General features: G+C 41.0%; 1 protein-coding gene across 1 annotated transcript in view; it reads left to right on the forward strand.

The window, feature by feature from the left end:
- The window catches only part of c2cd3 (C2 domain containing 3 centriole elongation regulator), a 30,250-nt gene extending 12,003 nt beyond the window's left edge, over positions 1–18,247 (forward strand). The window contains exons 13-31 of the mRNA XM_088345919.1: positions 969–1,373; positions 1,455–1,606; positions 2,852–3,077; positions 3,145–3,319; positions 4,474–4,666; positions 4,742–4,914; positions 6,191–6,326; positions 6,392–6,660; positions 6,819–6,896; positions 8,066–8,641; positions 8,747–9,079; positions 10,211–10,349; positions 10,425–10,680; positions 11,534–11,664; positions 11,796–11,930; positions 12,870–12,994; positions 13,079–13,433; positions 14,850–14,946; positions 18,038–18,247. Of these exons, the coding sequence (XP_088202045.1) occupies positions 969–1,373; positions 1,455–1,606; positions 2,852–3,077; positions 3,145–3,319; positions 4,474–4,666; positions 4,742–4,914; positions 6,191–6,326; positions 6,392–6,660; positions 6,819–6,896; positions 8,066–8,641; positions 8,747–9,079; positions 10,211–10,349; positions 10,425–10,680; positions 11,534–11,664; positions 11,796–11,930; positions 12,870–12,994; positions 13,079–13,433; positions 14,850–14,946; positions 18,038–18,172 (4,089 nt within the window). The 3' untranslated portion in view covers positions 18,173–18,247. The remainder of the gene's footprint in view (positions 1–968; positions 1,374–1,454; positions 1,607–2,851; positions 3,078–3,144; positions 3,320–4,473; positions 4,667–4,741; positions 4,915–6,190; positions 6,327–6,391; positions 6,661–6,818; positions 6,897–8,065; positions 8,642–8,746; positions 9,080–10,210; positions 10,350–10,424; positions 10,681–11,533; positions 11,665–11,795; positions 11,931–12,869; positions 12,995–13,078; positions 13,434–14,849; positions 14,947–18,037) is intronic.
- The last annotated feature ends 84 nt before the right edge of the window (positions 18,248–18,331 follow it).

Consider the following 18,331-nt stretch of genomic DNA (forward strand, 5'->3'; position numbering starts at 1 on the left):
ATCATGTCATTACTATGTTATTACCTCGTTGTAATGATTAAAAGTAGGGTTACAATAAGCTCAGTCCACTGCTCAAACATAGTGCTAGTTGGAAATCTAATTTCCTGGGTAGTCACAATAATTCATCCCTGGTGATCTATTCTTTTGGGGTGACCTTGTACCTGCAGGCACCATGTCATGACCCTGCTTAAAAGTTTTATACAAAAAATTTCGCATCTACAAGTTGTAGTTTTATTTCTTATAAAAATATATTAGTTTGAGAAAAGGGTTTATCCATCCATCCATTATCCGCACTGCTTATCCTCAGTAGGGTCACGGGGGTGCTGGGGCCCAACCCAGCTATCTTCGGGCAGTGGGCAGGGGACACCCTCAACTGCTTGTCAGCCAGAGAAAGGGGTTTAATTATATGGTAATATATTGTATTCTAGAAGAGAGCTTTTTTTATTATTTTCAGATTCAGATTTACTTTATTGTCATTCGTATACACGTGTATACAGAACGAAATGTCGATACATCTGACCCGCACAGTTACTTTGAACGTCAGCCGGGATAGATAAGATTAACCATGTCTTCGTCAGAATTTTAGCGCAGCAGTTAGTCATCTCGCGGTTCGATGCCACTTCCAGTTGTTAAATGGTCCAGTTTATTTTCAAGAATAGACATGTTTATACAAATTTGCTCCTTTTTTCAGGGGAAAATTTTACTTCAGTAGTAAAGTTGTAACGTTAACTGTTTTAATGTTGTTGATTTTAGTTTATGCGGGACAGGGAAAACTGCACTATCACTCCTGTGATAACTACATCAAAAAATATGAATGATAGTCGTATTTATTCGGAACAAAAAACGACCACCAAAAAAGGCGACCTTCTATAAATATTATTGTAATACCATTAAAACATTGGTGTTTGTAAGTTTGTAAAGGAAACAAATATTTTAGCACTCACATTTTATTTTTATTTTTTTTTTAGGTCTTGCTGGAACTTTCCACTAACAGCAGAAGCTCTGAATCGACTTCGAAAAGAGACACCTCGGCATCTCGCTCCATGCTCAGTCCTCCGAGAATTTCCAGCACTTTGTCGCCATCTGGACATTTCTGTCGGGAAGACGTGGTTACTCACCCCTCGCAAGATTTTGCGTCTAAGGATCGCGATGAACTCGGGATGAAAGCCGCTCAAAGTAATCTTGTGGTGACGGAGCGTGAGCCTGAGATCCTTCTGCACACCTTGCTGATGGTTCCGGACGGCAAGAACTTCAGCAGCGGGTCTACGCAGCCCATCAACGTCTATTTGAGTTGTAAACTCTTCTGGTGCGATGAGGTGACCAGCTCTATGGTCAGCTGGGGGCGAACCAACCCGTCCTTCGACTTTGTCCAGGTAGTAGAATGAATGTCAGTAAAGTAAATAGAAACGGCAGTAAAGCGAAATGTGAGTAGTCTATTGTTTGTGTCCCTGTAGGTAACTCCCGTGCCTTTGAGCGCCCGCTTGCTGGAGCGGATGAGGAACAACGTGATGGTGATCGAAGTCTGGCTGAAGACGTCCGGCACCAGAGACGAGAAACTCCTCGGGCTGGTCAAACTGCCGCTTCAGCAATTCTACATGTCTTTCAGGCCAGTCACGTCATGTCTTTTTGCTTCCATCAGTTTTTGGAGCCGAATCATGTTTCTCTCATTAAATGACAAAGTGCCTGCGACACACTGAAAAAAGGCCCGCAAACCACTTTTGTTTCCCGACCAACAAGTTGAGAAACTATTACAAGTAATTCTAAGCTCCAGCTTGTTTTCCTTTTTTAAACATTTGGATTTTCAATTCAGACTATAACTGTAACTTAAATCTTAAATATATTTTTTTTCAACTGGCTGGCAACCGGTTTAGGGTGTCCCCCTTGCACACTGCCCTAAGATAGCTGGGTTAGGGTTATGCAATTTGGACCCTGAAAAAAGGCCTACTCTTGGCCGAGAGTGGGGTGAATTGAAAGGTCAGAGGCTAATGACTGTATTGGGAATCATTTTACGAGTCTGTTTATTTTTAAGCGGGAGTTTCAAAGCGAAAAGAACACTACTAGGAACGTCAAATGAAGCAGAACTACTTTTAGGCGGATTTTTATTCTGCCGTGTTTTGGAGTTAATATTTTACAAGGTTGAGTTTTCTGGATGCCCTGCAACTGGCCGGCAACCCGTTGAGGGTGCCCCCTGCTCACTGCCCGAAGATAGCTTGGATGGGCTCCAGTACCCCCGCGACCCTACTGAGGATAAGCCGTGCAGATAATGGATATTTTATTTTTCAGTTTTATTATAATTTGGAAAGTTTCATCTAATAGAAAGAATGTTATTTTTCTTCTTTTGGGGGGGGATGAGTGTAAGTTTAACCATCATATTCAAACCAAATTTTTAGAATTGTTTTTCCTGTTTTTTACTGTATTTTTCACTTGTATACCTAGCTAAAAAAATAAGTAAAATGAGTTCAAATATGTATTTTAATTCTTGATTTACTAGAAAAGTACTACCAAAAAAGATTGAAATTTCGTTAAATGGTTTTATGAATTTTACTTACCACTTAATTTACCAAAAACATAGCTGATTGTTAGTTTTTTTCCTTTCTACAAGTGGATGTTTTTTTGCTGTGGACCAATTTCTTTTGTCCCAGTGAGACAAAGTTGGATTCGTGCCTCTGACACACGAGACAATGTCTTACATTGGTGGACAAAATACTCATCTTAACTGTCGTTCTATAATATTTTTATGAACTATATTCAGTGTTTTTATTTATGAATGTATTTGAAAAACAAAGAGAAGATGAGACAAAAATTCAGGACGATGGTTTAATTGAAGCGCAATCGACTTTTTCACACACAGGGACCCGGAAATCTCCCAGCTACTTCTGCAGGCGCAGTACCCGGTTTTAGGGGTGGACTGCTACATGCCAGTTGTGGACGTGTTCTCGGGCGCTTGCAGGGGAAGCCTGCGGGTGACGCTGGCCATGGGCCTCTGTGAGCAGGTGCTGGCCCTGCAAAGAGCCAGGGAAGAGGAGGGCCCTTCTCCCGACTTCAAACCTCTTCGCAATCACCGACCCCCCACACAGGTTTGGACTGTTTTAACGCGGTGACCTATTTCTAAAGAATTACGAGCATTTCCTCACTCTGCTTTAGATCAGCCGGTCTGAGTTCCGAGCAATGACGGAGCACGTGTTCACCGTCAGGGTGGAGAAGGTGACGGGCTTGGCACCTCTGCAGTCGACAGTCTGGGGGGAGGCCGACTGTTTTATCCAGTACACTTTCCCTTGCCAAGAAGGGGCTGACACTGTTGCAGACCTGGATGAATTTAGTAAGCTCTTTAACAACTTGCAAGTTTTCAGAGGTGCATAAAGTTCTTTATTTCAAATACAGTAATCCCTGCCTTATGACGTTGTGGAAAAAGTTTACTTTTCTCCACGATACCACATCAATACCAGATTATTTTACATGCCACAAAAAGCATACAATTCAAACTTTGCAGTGTTTGTATAACATGTGTTACATCTCTAAGATACCCGTCTGCTATTGGTCTACGTCCTATCAAACGCTGGTCAGCTATTGAATTGCGCCATTTCATTATGAAAATACCATGTTTCTATTGACTGAATGACCTCCCTCAATGCCTTTCATTCTCTTCATTCAGTTGAGAATCTAGTGTACTTTGTAAAGACTGTTCGAGTGGGTATGTGATATTTTGTTCTGCATTTATGTGCTTTGGTTCCCAAGGCTTGCAGTGATGCTAAAGGGAAAAGCAAAAGCATGATAACGATGAAAACGAAGCTTCCAATGATTTAGAAATACAAAGGAGGCACACGAATCACTGCTTTCGCTATGCCTGTAACCGATGGATGATCACGACTATTATCAAAAATAGGAGGTGATAAAAGTCGTCTAATGGCATGACATTCCTTGCAAGTTCAATTTTTAAATTAGTTTCATTTTTAGGCCTCCAAATTTCCACAGTTTAGTGGGGCAGATCCTTTCATCGGAAGATATAGTTGAGTGTCTTCTGCGTACCAATGGAAACTGATTTTATACTTGCGAATAATATCACCTCATGGAAGCATGTCAATGCTGAAAAGAAGGGGACCACGTACTGAACCCTGCGGAACACCACAGGTAACACTAAAGGGCTCAGATGTCATTTCACCCTATTTTACACAGTGCGTCCTATCTGAGAGGTAGGATCTGAACCATAAGAGGACGGTTCCTGAGAGACCAATACATTTGTCATATGTGAAGTCATTGGATAAAAAAAGAAGTGTCGGAATGATATTCTGAGCTGGACCAATACATTTCTCTTCTAGCTTGAAATTCCCTCTTTCAGATATATAAAATATTTCACATTTTCTGAGTGAAGGTCACTGTGCTGAAATGGCACCCAATAAGATGATAGATGCAGGTGCGCCTTATAGTCTGAAATATACGGCAATTCTAAACTTTAAATATGATATCTTTTCACAGACACCACTCTGAAACCTTTTCGTACCAGCACCACTCTTTGCGTGCCCGACCCGGAGTTCGGCCACACGGAGACGCACGTCCTCTTCGCGCCTCAAGGCGTTCCCATCCAGAAGTTGCTCCTTAGCACTCTTTCTTGCCAAAGACTAAGTGGTGGTGGCGGCGGTGGCGGGGTCCGTTTTCAAGTGTGGTGCAGGTATGAGGGTGTCAGTCCATCCATGACCCACTTAAAACCAAACCTTGATGTCGTTTTTTGTGTACGTTTCACCAGATACTATTATCCTAACGTGCGAGACCAGATGGTAGCCCAAGGAATACTTCCCTTGTCCAAGCTATGCGCCATGGTCACCATGCAGGGACGGCAGCCGGAAGAGGCTCAGATCTTCTCGCTAGCTCTGCTCCACAAAGTGGATGGCCTGGCTGCGCGTCTTCCTCAGTCATCTGGTGAGAAGCTAAAGCTGACACGCTTGGAATTCCCTGGAATTGTCGTTTACCAAAATATAGAAGGTCCAATAACAACATGTACAACTGATATGGATTTCTGCAACTCTTGATTTTTCTTTCAAATGGAAAAACTCTTTTTGTTGTTTTGTACATTGTACAAAAATTGTACGAAACGTTATTGGCTGTGAGAGTCGTGAGAAAAGTAATAATTTAGAACAGGGGTCTCCAACGTGGTGCCTGCGGGCATTAGGATGCCAACTGCAAACTGTTCTTAATATAGCTCACCAGTGCTCGGTCATTTCAATTTTCTAGTAAAACATTTTTTTCGTGGTTGACTTGAGTTCTATTTACTCTTAATAATTAGCCTGTTAACAACATAGTAATAACATGATGGGTTGTTATTACAAATGCATATCAAAATGGGTGCCCTTTGCGCTAATTAATGACAAAAAGTATCTTTCAGCTTGAAAAAGTTTGTAGACCTCTACTTCAGCACATTCAATGTGATTTACTAAATGATCTGATTTGGCACATCATATCTATCATCAGTGTCTAAAAATGTCAAAAATTGTTTTAAAAGGACACCGTGTAATATTTAACGAGTAGCTGTAGTGTGTAGTGCAAACAAAAACGACTAATACAAAACACAAACAACACCCTATACTTTTTTTTTTTAAATACAAGGTGAAGTGATATTTCATTTATTTATTCCGTTATTCAAATAAATATTGTATCAATATCACTAGGAGGTTTTAACTAATACACAATGTCCCTTTGAACGTATCAAGAAAATATATTAGTGTTTTGTTGAACAGAATGCCATCATTTTAAAATACGCCTAATGTGCACAATTGTTTAGGATGTAAGATCATTTTTGTGATATCATTTTTGCTTGTAAATATGTCAAGATAAATAAATAGAAAAGTTAAAAGAATGTCAGTATTGAATAAAGTTTACACAAGTTTTTCATTACAGGAGATAATCATTACAGGATATAAAGGAGGGGATTTTATTTTCCGATTTGCACACTGTATGTTTTTATACAGCCCTTTGAGTTTCAATTTGTTGCCTTAAAAGTGCTCTAATAACACATTCAGATTTGATTACATACCATAAGTACATGAGTCGTATTTATTTTCAACCTGTTTGTTGTAGTACTTGTAAAAACTTGAAGATTTCCATATTTTGATTTAAAATGTGGACCCGCTGATGTTTTTGTTTTTCTCTCATTTTTTGCACCCAGTGTTACTGATCCTTGATCATTTTTTTCCCCCAGGCCTCCTGGATGTGTGCGTCCGCTACAGGCACCGGCCAGTGAGAGCTGCAGTTCCCCCCAGTAGAGGACCCTCCTCTGGTTTTGTGACCCTCGTGGTCCAAGTACACCGAGGGTGCGGCTTGCAGGCAGCAGCCAAGTACGAAGCCCCCGGCACTCCCCCCAATTCACTCTACCACTCTAATCTCATTTTGCCTGCTTTAGAGTCGCAGCCCAGAAAGATGAAGGCTTGGAGTACTTTTCCAACGTGGGTGTTAACTCATTTGTGAGCATCCACTTGTCCTTTTTGCCCGAGCACAAGCTCACGTGCACCCGCGTGGCCGCCAGGACCTTCTGCCCCGAATTCGACCACCGCGCCGAAGTGCGCTGTGACTTACTCTTGCACCAGAGCGGAGGACAAACCTGCAGCCTGGCTGAGCAGCTGGCGCAAGCTACGGCCGTTTTCACCGTCTGGAATCGAGACAGCCGAAAAGGTTCTTGGAAATAAACATTCTTGGAGTCCAAACATGTTTTATGTGAAAAATAGTGCATGCATGCTAGAAAGGTTTTAAGTTGTAAGAATGTGGCATGTGTGGTTCCACTTTTTTGAGCTTGTTATGTCGGGATTGATTTTGAGTCATTTCCCTTGCAGGATTTCCTTCCAAACCCCCAGATGTGATGTTGGGCACAGTGAAAATCCCGCTTGCAGACCTTCTCCGCAAAACAACAGGTGTGCATCCCCATATACAGCTTCTCTACTATTTTTCCACAAACTTTAGTTATCTTTTTTATTCTATGGCTCCTGTCAAGTTTGTAGTTTAATAAACTCTCAATAAAAGAAGAGAAGACATCAACGGATTTTGAACTTGCAAGAAGGGGAGGGAAAGAAGCCTTCAGATAAGAAAGTCTAACTTGTTCAGAAGCAGCACATTGAGCACAGGAACGATTCAAGAGAGATTGCAATACGAAGGACAAAACGGAAATATAAAAACAAGTGAAAGCAGAAAAAAATATCCTTATTTGGACTCATTTTAATGATAGTAATAGCTCCAAAACACTGCAATGTTGATCACTGACAGAAGAATCTGAATCAGCCCCTCAAAGCTTTAGCACATTGTGTTCCCAAATGCCAACATTCAGGAGTGACTAAGAATATTTTTGTTTTTGTTAAACACATTTAGTTTATATTTTTTCTTATTTTTCAGAAGTTCTGTGTCGTTTCAGTCTACATTGGTTGGAAGTTGAATTGTAAATGGTTAAAAGTTCTTGTAATTAAACGTTTTCTTTTACCACTTAAGAGTTAATATTTCTAATATTCATTTTGTTGTTTGATTTGTTTTTCAAGGGTTCTGTGTTGCTACATTTTAAAGTTATTTCGTAAAAAATGTTTACATTTGTTAAAGGTTCACTGTAGAATAAAAGGCTAATACAATGGTATAATCCATTTTTTATTCATTGATTTCATGCATAATGTTACATTATTATCCTATGCGGGGGCACACCCGTGGACACAACCCCGGACCCCCATAAACAGTTCACCCCCTCGGGTCTCTTAAAATTCTATGGGAAACACTGATTGTTATGATTTAACCTCATAAATTGTGCTGTTATGGGGTATTTGGCTGGGAAAAGCCTAAAAAGAAACACCAACACTCTTAAAGGACCCCCCACTTCCTCGGTCTATCCGACATGTGCAGCAGATGTGAAAAAGTTTCCTTTGTTAAATGAATCAACTGTCTTCCGAGAGGCCGCTACTGACCTTCTTCTTACTTGAGTCTGCAACGGAAAAAGTCACGCAAACTCTGTGCCCCGTTTGCAAAAAAACAAAACAAAAAAATATTAATTCACTGCCAGATGCTAGTAGCGCTAATTGCCCATGGCTATCTTTTATAACATCAGGTATTTCTGGCTGGTTCGGGATCTTCACATCCCAGGAATATCCGCACAAGATGGCGGGAGGCCTGGAGCTCTCGATCAGCTTTGACCACCCTTCAGATCGCGAGCGGGTTATTCGGGCCGCTCAAGATTTGGGCTGGGATCAGCCCCAGGCGAAGGTGGACCACGAGGACCAAGAGGGCCCCAAAAAGTTATCGTTGAGCGTCTCCATCCCTCGAGCGTGGTTACCGCTCAACTTCCTGCTCCTGCCGGGCCAGGACACCTTGCCGCGCAGCACATACTGTTACCTCCGTTACAAGTTCTACGAGCTGGAGAGTTTTTGTTCGCACATGAGGCACCCTTGCCTGACCGAGGACCACCTGACTTCCGTCACTTTCCAAGGAAGTCGCACAGCGGAGCTGATGAGTTCTGAGCTTCTGGCTTGGTACCTTCGCGAGGAGAAGCTGGAGGTGCAGGTGTGGGCGGCTTTCCAGAAGGACAAAGGCCAAAGGCCGAGTAACACGGACCGTCTGCTGGGTTCCGCCTTTGTCGATCTGTCCTCGCTTGCAGAGGCTCGACGGCAGAAGATGACCATCAGCGGTAGGAAATTCTCATGGAATTCGATAGCAGGACCGTGAGAGATTTTGAAGAATATCTTGACAATAAGAGATGATTTTTTTCTGAATGTTTAATTCAATTTTTTAGGAGTATACCCGCTGTTTAGGCACTCGGCGCCAGACCTGCAGGGCGCGGCTCTCCGGGTGCACATTAGCCTGGCCCCGACTGCGCCAAACTCGTACCCGGCTGAAGCTGACATCCAGACTACAGAGGATTACCCGATGCAGTCTGATAGTCAGGAGGAGACTTTGGTAGAAGAACCCACGCCTTTAGTAGAAGAACCGGAGCCACCTACACCACCGCAACCTACGGAAAGCCAAAATGGCCAAGACGGGGCCTTTCAGCAAATAACTAGTGATGAAAAAGATTCTATCCCCGTCAGGCTTGCCGTGCACAAGGCCAAAAATCTCAATCTCAACGGTGAGCACAAGTAAATAAAACAACATTGAGAAGGGAAATGATTGTATCTGCTGGTTGGGCAAACAAATATATAACAATTGACCCTTTGCACACATATACCCTAACCATCGTGACGACACCATGACGGACGTCAGTAAACCTTGTAAATAGTACGCCCCTTGGGTGAGGCCAGTAGACAGACAATTAAAAAGGCAACTTCAGTCCACACCGTCTGTACCATAATATTGGAGTATCCCCATACACTGGTGCTGATCTCAAAGCTTATAAAAGTCTGGATGCTTCATAGCTGGTTGGGTTACCGGTATGCATTGCTCACTGATGCGGGGAGGCACCTCATTATTGGTAAGACACTAACGTTAGCTGTGTATGCTAGTATGTTTTATCCAGGGGGCCATATGAACTAACCAAAGGCTGCTCAAATTGTTAATCATTTTTATTTTAATTACAGTAGCACTAACTTACTTATTGATAGCTACATTGAGTATATTTGGCACGAAGCGTTGTGGCTAATTTCCACTCCCCTGCAGAATCTCACCCGCCTTCATGCAAACGCGCACTTGTTTTTTGTTTTTTATCACGGCAATCAATATTTCTTAACAAACACATTATACTGACTGAAATCGTGTCACTCGCTCTGTCGGAAACGCAGCGCTGAGAAGTATAGGAAAAACCTAGAGCGCATTTAGGTTACGGGGAGTAAGATTCTGCAAGGAAGTCGAAGTTAGCAACAATGCTCATACCTACTCAACTTAATATTGATCGGAAATACATCAAACGTATCTTGTAAAAAATACTTCAAACCATGGAGGGCTTTGAGGGCTGCCAGTGCCTGCGTTTGATTGCAGATAAAGCGTTTTGTGTCCTTATCAAAAGGGATAAAATAAAATCCCAAATTGGGCTTAGAACCTTGCCAGTTCGCACAGCAAAAAATCACCATGGTAAAAAGCTGTGGTTAAATTCTTCTGTAGTTATTCGTATTTGTCTCGACTCGGGTGCCTGTTCCACTGCCATTTGTCATGGCTCTCATTCTACCGGGGAAGGCAACGCGATGTCACGTGTTAAAGGGTCAATACCTAAAATGCAACCAATGCTTAAATGTCAATTGCGTATCTGTCATTACATTTCTGACAGGCTTCGCAACATCGGAAAACGGCAAAGGGACGCCGTCCTTCTATGTCTCATACATGGCTGCAGACTCTGCGAAACCCGTTTGCACGGCTGCAGTAGCTGACACCGACTGCCCCGTGTGGGACCACCAGCATGAATGCAGGTCGGGGCCATTTCCTCCAAGAGAATATTGGAAATGTTGAGGGCCAGCTTCTAACCGTATGTTTTCCTGAACAAGGATTTCCAAGCAGCTCCTCCTCGACTCGCAACAGAGCTTGCTCTTCAAAATCTGCCACCGAGGAGAAGGAGAGCGAGCGCTCGGCTTCGCCTCTGTGGACCTGACCCCGCTGCTTTGCGGCCTCCGTTCGTTATGCGGTTGGTACAACGTCACCGACTTTGCCGGCCATTGCCGCGGACAGCTCCAAGTCACCGTCGAGCCGCTAGAGTGGCTGCGAGATCTCCGAGGGATGAGGAAAGCTGACGTGAACATGGAGGTAGGACAACAAGGTTCAGCTATAAAGGTGCTTATACAGACAGATTTTTTTTTTTTTTCCACATAAAACTAGTTATACTCAGTAAATAATAGTATTTTCTACATTACACTTTCATGATCAACATTCCCAGGGCCTATCATGATTAAAAAAAACATTCGGATGGAGCGATATAATTTACATTTTTTTTTGTTATTAACGTTTGTATCGGTTTTAGCCAAAAATAAATAAGCTGCACATACAGTCAAACAATTCCTTTATATTTGTCCATATTTTACCCGCCAGGAAGAAGTAACGAAAATAAGTGATTTAACAACATGCTAAAATAAAATAAAAATAACTAATCTATATTATGAATGACTATACCTTAATGGTAAATACAGTTAAAACATAACTTAAAATGTTTTTACATTTTAAATGCTCAACATCAAGAAGCCATCTTTTCACCTTTATCCTCCTGGTGCGTCCAAATTAAATGTATATACTTTTTCAATTTGAATATTATACTTGTATGTTTATCGACTAGCAACAATTAGTTATTCTGAATATATCAAATAAAGCACAACCAAAATGCACTGGTTAAAAAAAACATCAACGACCCCCTAAAAACATTCAAAAGCAGGCCTAGACGTGAAAGTCAAATAAATACCAAACTTATTGTGTGTTTTGGAGAATCCTGCAGGCTGTATCTTGCAAGTTGTGGAACTGATCAATGTCATCATTGATAACTCTTCTAATTATGTTATTAAAGTCCATCACAGATCTTACTATCGCCATTAAGTGGATGAAAAGTTACTCTTACTTTCAACGACGCTGTATTTTCACAAGCAACCATTTCTGGTTGCGCTTCTCGTAGCCTTCCTCCCAGGTGTCGCCGGGCAGCTACCAGACCTCAGCCACGTACAGCAGCTTTCCTTCCCACATCAGCCGATACCCCGAGCAGCACATTTCCTCCCCACGCCGCACGGATGACCTCTTTTCTAAAAGGTTTGCAGACACACGTATGTCACTGCCAGCTTGAGTTTTGGAAAAAGAATAGCTTTCTGTTCTTGCTAGATCTGGAAAAAGTAATAAGCGTTTTTATTGTACTTTTATGAACACTCTTTCTGGGTTTGCAGTGAGAGCGAGCGCCACCAGGAGCATGTGCAAAATGTGCGACTTCATCATCAGAACCTTCAGGAGCACGCCAACCTCCATTCAGACTGTGATGACGGCAGCAGTAACAACAGCTCTCTGATCTTCTCCACCATCAGGTAGCCTAGCTGCAATAACTTTTCACCCAGATTGCACTCGATTCATTTTCCTCGCCTTATCCCTGATCAATCAGAGGTCATGCACACACGTGTGACAGTACACGGTAAGTGGTGTGACAAAAGTTCTACCCAGCCTATGTGTTGCAACACCTGTCGTTGGGAGTCATCAGGTGACCAGACCCCCCAATTCATAGATCCGACGGAGAGCGTCACAGTAGCTGCGGTATCCAACAACAGAGAGCGACTCTTTAGTCGCTTGTCCTAAAAGCATAGCTGTATCATTTCTTCCTTATCATAAAAACTTCTCAAAAGACTGGAGAAAATGCTCTCAATACAGAGTTCTATTGTAAGGGTGGCGATCTACGAGGAGGTCACAAGAAATAGATTCCAATTTGTGAAAGATAAGGGTATACAATGAGTGATCCAGTATATCACATTTACATTTACATCAACATGTGGTGTAATTTCCATTTGTTCCGAGTCTCTGGAAAGTCAAGTCATGTTTTTTTGAATAGCCCTCAATCACAAGAAGTCTCAAAGGGCTGTACAAATTACAGGCTGTTACTACATAATCCCGAGAACAAAATCAATTCATAAGTAGAGGTACTACTGAACAAGCACTCTGCTCACATGTGATACAAAAATTGCCGACCTAAATCGGCGGCTGTTGTCGGCCTCACGTTCTGAATGGCCGTCAAATCTATGAATTCCAACCCTTTATGCCGAACAGGGAGGCAACGGGTAGCTATGTTGTAAGGTATGACTCGGCCGAGGCTCGAGCAGTGACCTTCCAGTCTCGGGGCAGGCGCCCTACGCCAAGGCTATCAAGCTGGTCCAGATCGCACTCAATTGGAAAAACGAAAATTCCTGGTGCTGTCTTTGCAACCTTTACTTGCAAAACAAAACCACAAAAGTTGAAGTTAGTGTATTTGCTTGCAGGAAGATAATAAGCGAGCAGGACAATATCCAGAGATTCTGCAGCAGCAAGATGGCATCGCCATCCACCCGACAACTCGAAGAGGAATCGTCTGAGGGCAACGCGCCACAGTTCTCTTGCCACTACAGTAAGATTCCAGTTTCGCCAAAATGAATTTTCCCTCATTGAAATGTAAACATAATTTGTCATGCATATATCATTTGACTTGAAGATCAACACCTGGAAGCCATTTCCTCCATCCACCAGAGCAGATCAACAAAAGAGAGGAACTCCAACACCATCTCCAGTTCTCGAGTTGATGACCAGTCGCCATCTCCGACGTTGCACTCGGATGATGATGACGGCCAATCTCACAGCAGCAGTGAGGCGGAGGATTACGAAGAAGATGTGGTGGAGCCCCGGCATTTGAACGAAATAAGCGTTTCCGGCGAAGCCAGCAGTTTGTGGAACAGCGTCCTGTCAGACGCCACACAAGCTGGAGATCAAAGTCCGAGCAAACAGGAAGCCGACGAGGCATCGGAAGAGGCGGCAATTGTTCGCACGGAGTCCAGTCCAGAGAAGCCTGTGTATCCTTTGCATTTCCACCTTCTGATGAATCATTAGAGCAGAGAGAACCACACCATGTATTTTAAGACAAAATTCAACAAAACCACCAAACCCGCTCTCCAGATAAAAGCGAATTCTTCCGCACGTTTTATTTGACTGTTTGATTGTTGCATAAAATCTACGAAATAAGAACGCTAGAGTCTGCGCTTCAGGTATCGCTGGTTCAATTCTTGGCAGAAACAAATGGAAATAACTGCTCTGTGACTGAACCCCTGCTCTGCGTTCTGAGAAAAGCCTTTGATCAAATAAATCCCTCAAAAAAAAGGAAAAAAACATAAACTAATTCATAATACGTTCCGTGTTTCAATTTATTCTCTCGCTCTCAGTCAGTCGGCAAATCATGACGCTCACCAAACGCCTGCTTACACATTTTGTTTTTTTATCACGCAAAGGCTTGGAAAAATACTCTCATAAAATAAATGCACGAACATGGTTGGAAATGTCCCAACGGTAGAGAGGGGCATGCGAACAGGCTCTTTCCACTCAGCTATCGGTGTGTGAGCGTGTGTGTAAATGGGTGAAGTGTGACGTGTATAGTAAAGGGCTTTGGAGGTCCTCAGTGACCTGGCACTATATAAATGCAGTCTATTTGACTTTTCCGTTGGTTTTGTTCTATCCAAAACAAACAAGACAACAGAAACTCAAGCTTCGTTTTAGGTCTGCAACAACTAATTGATGAAATTGATTATTAAAAGGGTTGGCAACTCATCGGATCATCGATTGCGTGATTTTGGAGCCACTAAGTATGTTAAATCAATGCAAACAAGAGTGCACATCATTCCATAGTGACGCTGAGAGTTGTGTTACCATTTTGGTCCGGAAGAGGGCGCCAAGATCGTTTTAAAATTAAAAATTACATCATTCCAAACAAAATTGGCATGGAAGTTTCAACTTTGTAGTGTTTGACCGTTTCATCATGAAACAAAAAAAATGAAATGTTTAACTATACACAAGGAGAAGATTCTTAAACATATTGTATATCGTTTATATTGGTAATGTTCATCATATTCAAAGATTACCCCAAAAACAAATTTGTTAACCACATTTTGAAAATTGGGTTTTATTCTTTTACGTTTTGGATCATTTATTTTCGCCATCAATAAAATGAAATGCATTGCTTTCTTTTTTGTTTAGTATGACAAGTCCAAATATAATATGATTTTTGGATAAGGTGATATTTGCAGGTGGATAGCATATATTTGTATGTATATTTCTTAATTTTCAAGTTAGTTGACAAGCACTACAATTTTATGATTTTATACAATAGAACATTCTGTCGTTTTGGGCACTATTTTTTCTATTTGTCTATAAATTAAATATTGGAATAAAGAGTAGGAAATGAAAATGTGTTTTTCTTTAAGTCCTGAATACCAAAGCTCCCTCCCCAACTTTTTCCTGCCCGCTCATCAGCTGGAGGCCTCTCTGAGGGAACTACGCTTGGCACCCTCTTTCTCCGATTCTTCTAGCGACACAGTGAGTAACCGTAACCCGTTCTCGGAAATGATTAGGTTTCAAAAAATGTACACAAGATTGATGAGTTCGCAAAAGTTCTTCAGTTTGCCTCAGGGTTCCTGCGGATCCTTGACAGGTCTTAAAAGGCATTGCATTCGTTATTCTAAAGATAAGGCCTCCATTCAAATGTCTTGGATCCAAATTTTTGAAAGTCTTATAGATTTAAACACATGAATATGATTTTTATTTGTTTGAACTCAAAAGATTGCGTTTATCAATTGTCTTTTTATAATTCACCGATTGGCTTTCGTGGCAACATGGGGTGATCACAATAACAGAACGATCAAAACGGCGATGTGGTTTCGGTCGGGCCTTTCAGAGCAGACGCATGTCTTAGGTCTACCCACAATACGCATAGCAACTTGGGATTGAGACATTTACATTGAACCATGAGGGAGTGTACATTTTGTGATATTTAGCTGTACAGTGTGCAAGAAATATCCTTTTTTTGTTTTGGTTGTTAGCTTCAGCAATTGTTATTTGTTTTTGTTTTTTTGTCAACTTGGTCTCAAATTTGATTTCAAAATGCATTAAAAAAGTCTTGAATTTAATTTTTAAGTTTTAAGCCTTTTAGGGGGGTCAGAGAGTTTTAAAATCAGAAGATAATGAAAAATAAAATCAATTACTCTGTCAAAAAATATAAAGAAACATATGTCATAATAAATGAACATATGAAGACTTAAGGAAAATAATAAAAGCAAAAAAAAATTGAGTAAATAGGCATATTTCCAGTGTAGTGCTTGGAAATTGGCCTATTTTGTGCATTATAACAATCATGCAATTGCATTAGCGGCAATTTCGGTTACGAAAGACCGTTATGGGTTTTTCTGGGCCAATACCGATTATTAGTATTAAGAGGAGGCTGATAACCAATATTCCGAGCTGATATTGATACACTGTAGAAGCTTAAAAAATGGAGTAAGACATTTTTGATAATGCAAAAAGAAACAAAGAATATTTGTTATAAATTTAGTTAACATTTTGATAGCTCCCAGAAACATTTTACAGTAAATTAGAATTTCACAACAGCTAACATGACTAATCTTTCACTTAAACCAAAATGTATCAATGCAGGCAGTACAATTAGGCTTAGTAGCAATTTGTAAAGGTACATAAAAACAAAAATAGCTCTCTGATTTTCTTTGACAATAAATACATACAAATGTCAATTCAATTAACATGGCTTAAACTAACCTAAAACAAGAAGTGCATCACTATTTAAACGGAGCTCGCAAATTGAAAAGTGTGGGCACTCCTGTTTTAGAGCCAAATTACACAAACTAATGTTATGGTAACAGCTCATCACTCAGCCTTCCACTTTAGCGTTTTATGTTCTCTCTTAATCACAAACACTCATGCTTGATGACTAATTTATGTTAAGATAAGAGCTAATATATCAGTCTCCACCTGAACGTGCTTCCCTAAAACAAGTTAACGACACTTTTTACATTATCTATTAATCTTTCACATGTTTTTCAACCAAGGACCTTTTAAAATCTATATTATAAGCGATTTTGATTCACAAGCATGTCGGGACTCAGGAGTTAGAAGAGCTGCCGCTATTATTCCTACTTCCGTAGCTCCACCCCCGGTCGCTTATTTAATTAGAAGACACAGGGTAGGTAGTTTGTGAGAGAGAAGGCAGGAGAGAAGGAGGAAAAGGCTCTGCTGCATCTAAGCCTGAATAATCGTCCCGCCAAATAAATAAAAATGCAGATACCCGTCAAATTCCCAAATATTGGTGCTAAACATCGTCCCTCCCGATAATTGGTCGACCTCTAGTCTATGAAACTCATCAAAGTCATTGGCATAATGGCTTGAAGTGACCTGGCAGTATAAACAAATCATTTCAACAAAATGGCCAGTTCATTATAAACGGGGCTTTGGAAATTAAAAGCAAATAAACACCGCATAGTCCATTTTTCAGGTGATACTGTACTAATAAAGTCACAAGCACTCTCTCAACATTCCATATGACTTGGAATTTTTGTTTGCCTTTGACACAGAGCCCTCGGCAGTAATAGTTCTGCAGGCCACATCCGTCTTTGTCAGGCTTTGTGAAGAAATCGTTTCTTACGCTAAACCCAAAAAAAGGCCGTGTAAATATTTGCAATTTTGACGTTTCAAATGAGCTTTTTTTTGTGTATGATCGAGTGATTCTTTTATTTTGTAGGGTTTATTTTACGATCCAATATGAAACCGACAGGGAAATTGTATTTTTTGCCTAAAAATGGGCAGTTTATTATGAACAGGCAAGGTCATTACTACAAATTTGTTTGGATTTATTTAATGTGTCAAAGATGGAAACAATTTAACATCAAAGTGAGAGGGAAATACACATTTATTGAGTTTTTACTTTATGCCTAAAAAGGAAGATTTAATATGAAACGGGAAAAGAACTTCCTATTTATTTGTTTACTTTGTATTTATTACTTCGGCCTAGAAAAGGGGATTATCAACTTTGCTATTAAAATGCAATTGTTTTAAACTGACAGGTTGTTAAGTTGAAACTTTAGTAGACACTCAAAACAAGGAGAGAACACATTAATGGTAAAGTGGAAATTCAAGAACGGCATCCCTATTGGAGGATGCTAGGGCTGTTTGATATTTGGTCTAATATTGTGCACAGTTGTTAATTATTTTGGCTAGCTGTTGTTTTGACTATTTCGCCCTGCGGTTAGGTTTTTCTTTCAATTATTATTATGCGCTATTTACATTATATTTACATATTTTCTTTGATTTCCACACCCCTTAGGACTCTTAGGACGCTTTTTGTAACCTGAAGATGGAAAAAAAACAAAGAGCTAGTAGGAGGACCTTTAAAACAGGTTGGAGGTTGTTATCTGGAGGCTTCTCTCCTTGTCTTCCCTGCAAGTTTAAGTCATGTTTACTTGAATCACCCTTAATCACAAGAAGTCTCAAAATCCATTGATGTCTTCTCTCCTTTTTGTGTACTACACTTTAAACTTAGCACATGTGGATTATGTTCCTTGTGAAAATGAGTCTTTGACAAAAAAATTCTTATGGGCGTGATTTGTTGTGCTTCTGACAGGAACGCGGCCTGACTCCGCCCCGAATTCCCGGCAGGGGTCCTCGACGTTGCCCCGACATGTCGCCCCTTTCCAGGAAGAAGCAAACAGAGAAATTTGCAAGAATGTGTGCCGCTCGCTTCCACGACAACGATTAGCGTCACTGTGTGTGTTTGTTTTGTATAAAGTAAGTGTCATAGTTTGTATTTTTCTAAATAAATATTTGCCCGGCACGTGGTGTCGCCCGAGTTTCGAAGCGAGTGAAATAACCGCTCAGGCGACGTATCTCGTTTGCATGGGGCGTGTTTGCGTGCCTG

This window comes from Urocampus carinirostris, chromosome 10 (genome assembly GCF_059441175.1).
Source record: "Urocampus carinirostris isolate Australia breed hairy pipefish chromosome 10, RoL_Ucar_1.0, whole genome shotgun sequence".
NCBI classification, from domain to species: Eukaryota; Metazoa; Chordata; class Actinopteri; order Syngnathiformes; family Syngnathidae; genus Urocampus; species Urocampus carinirostris.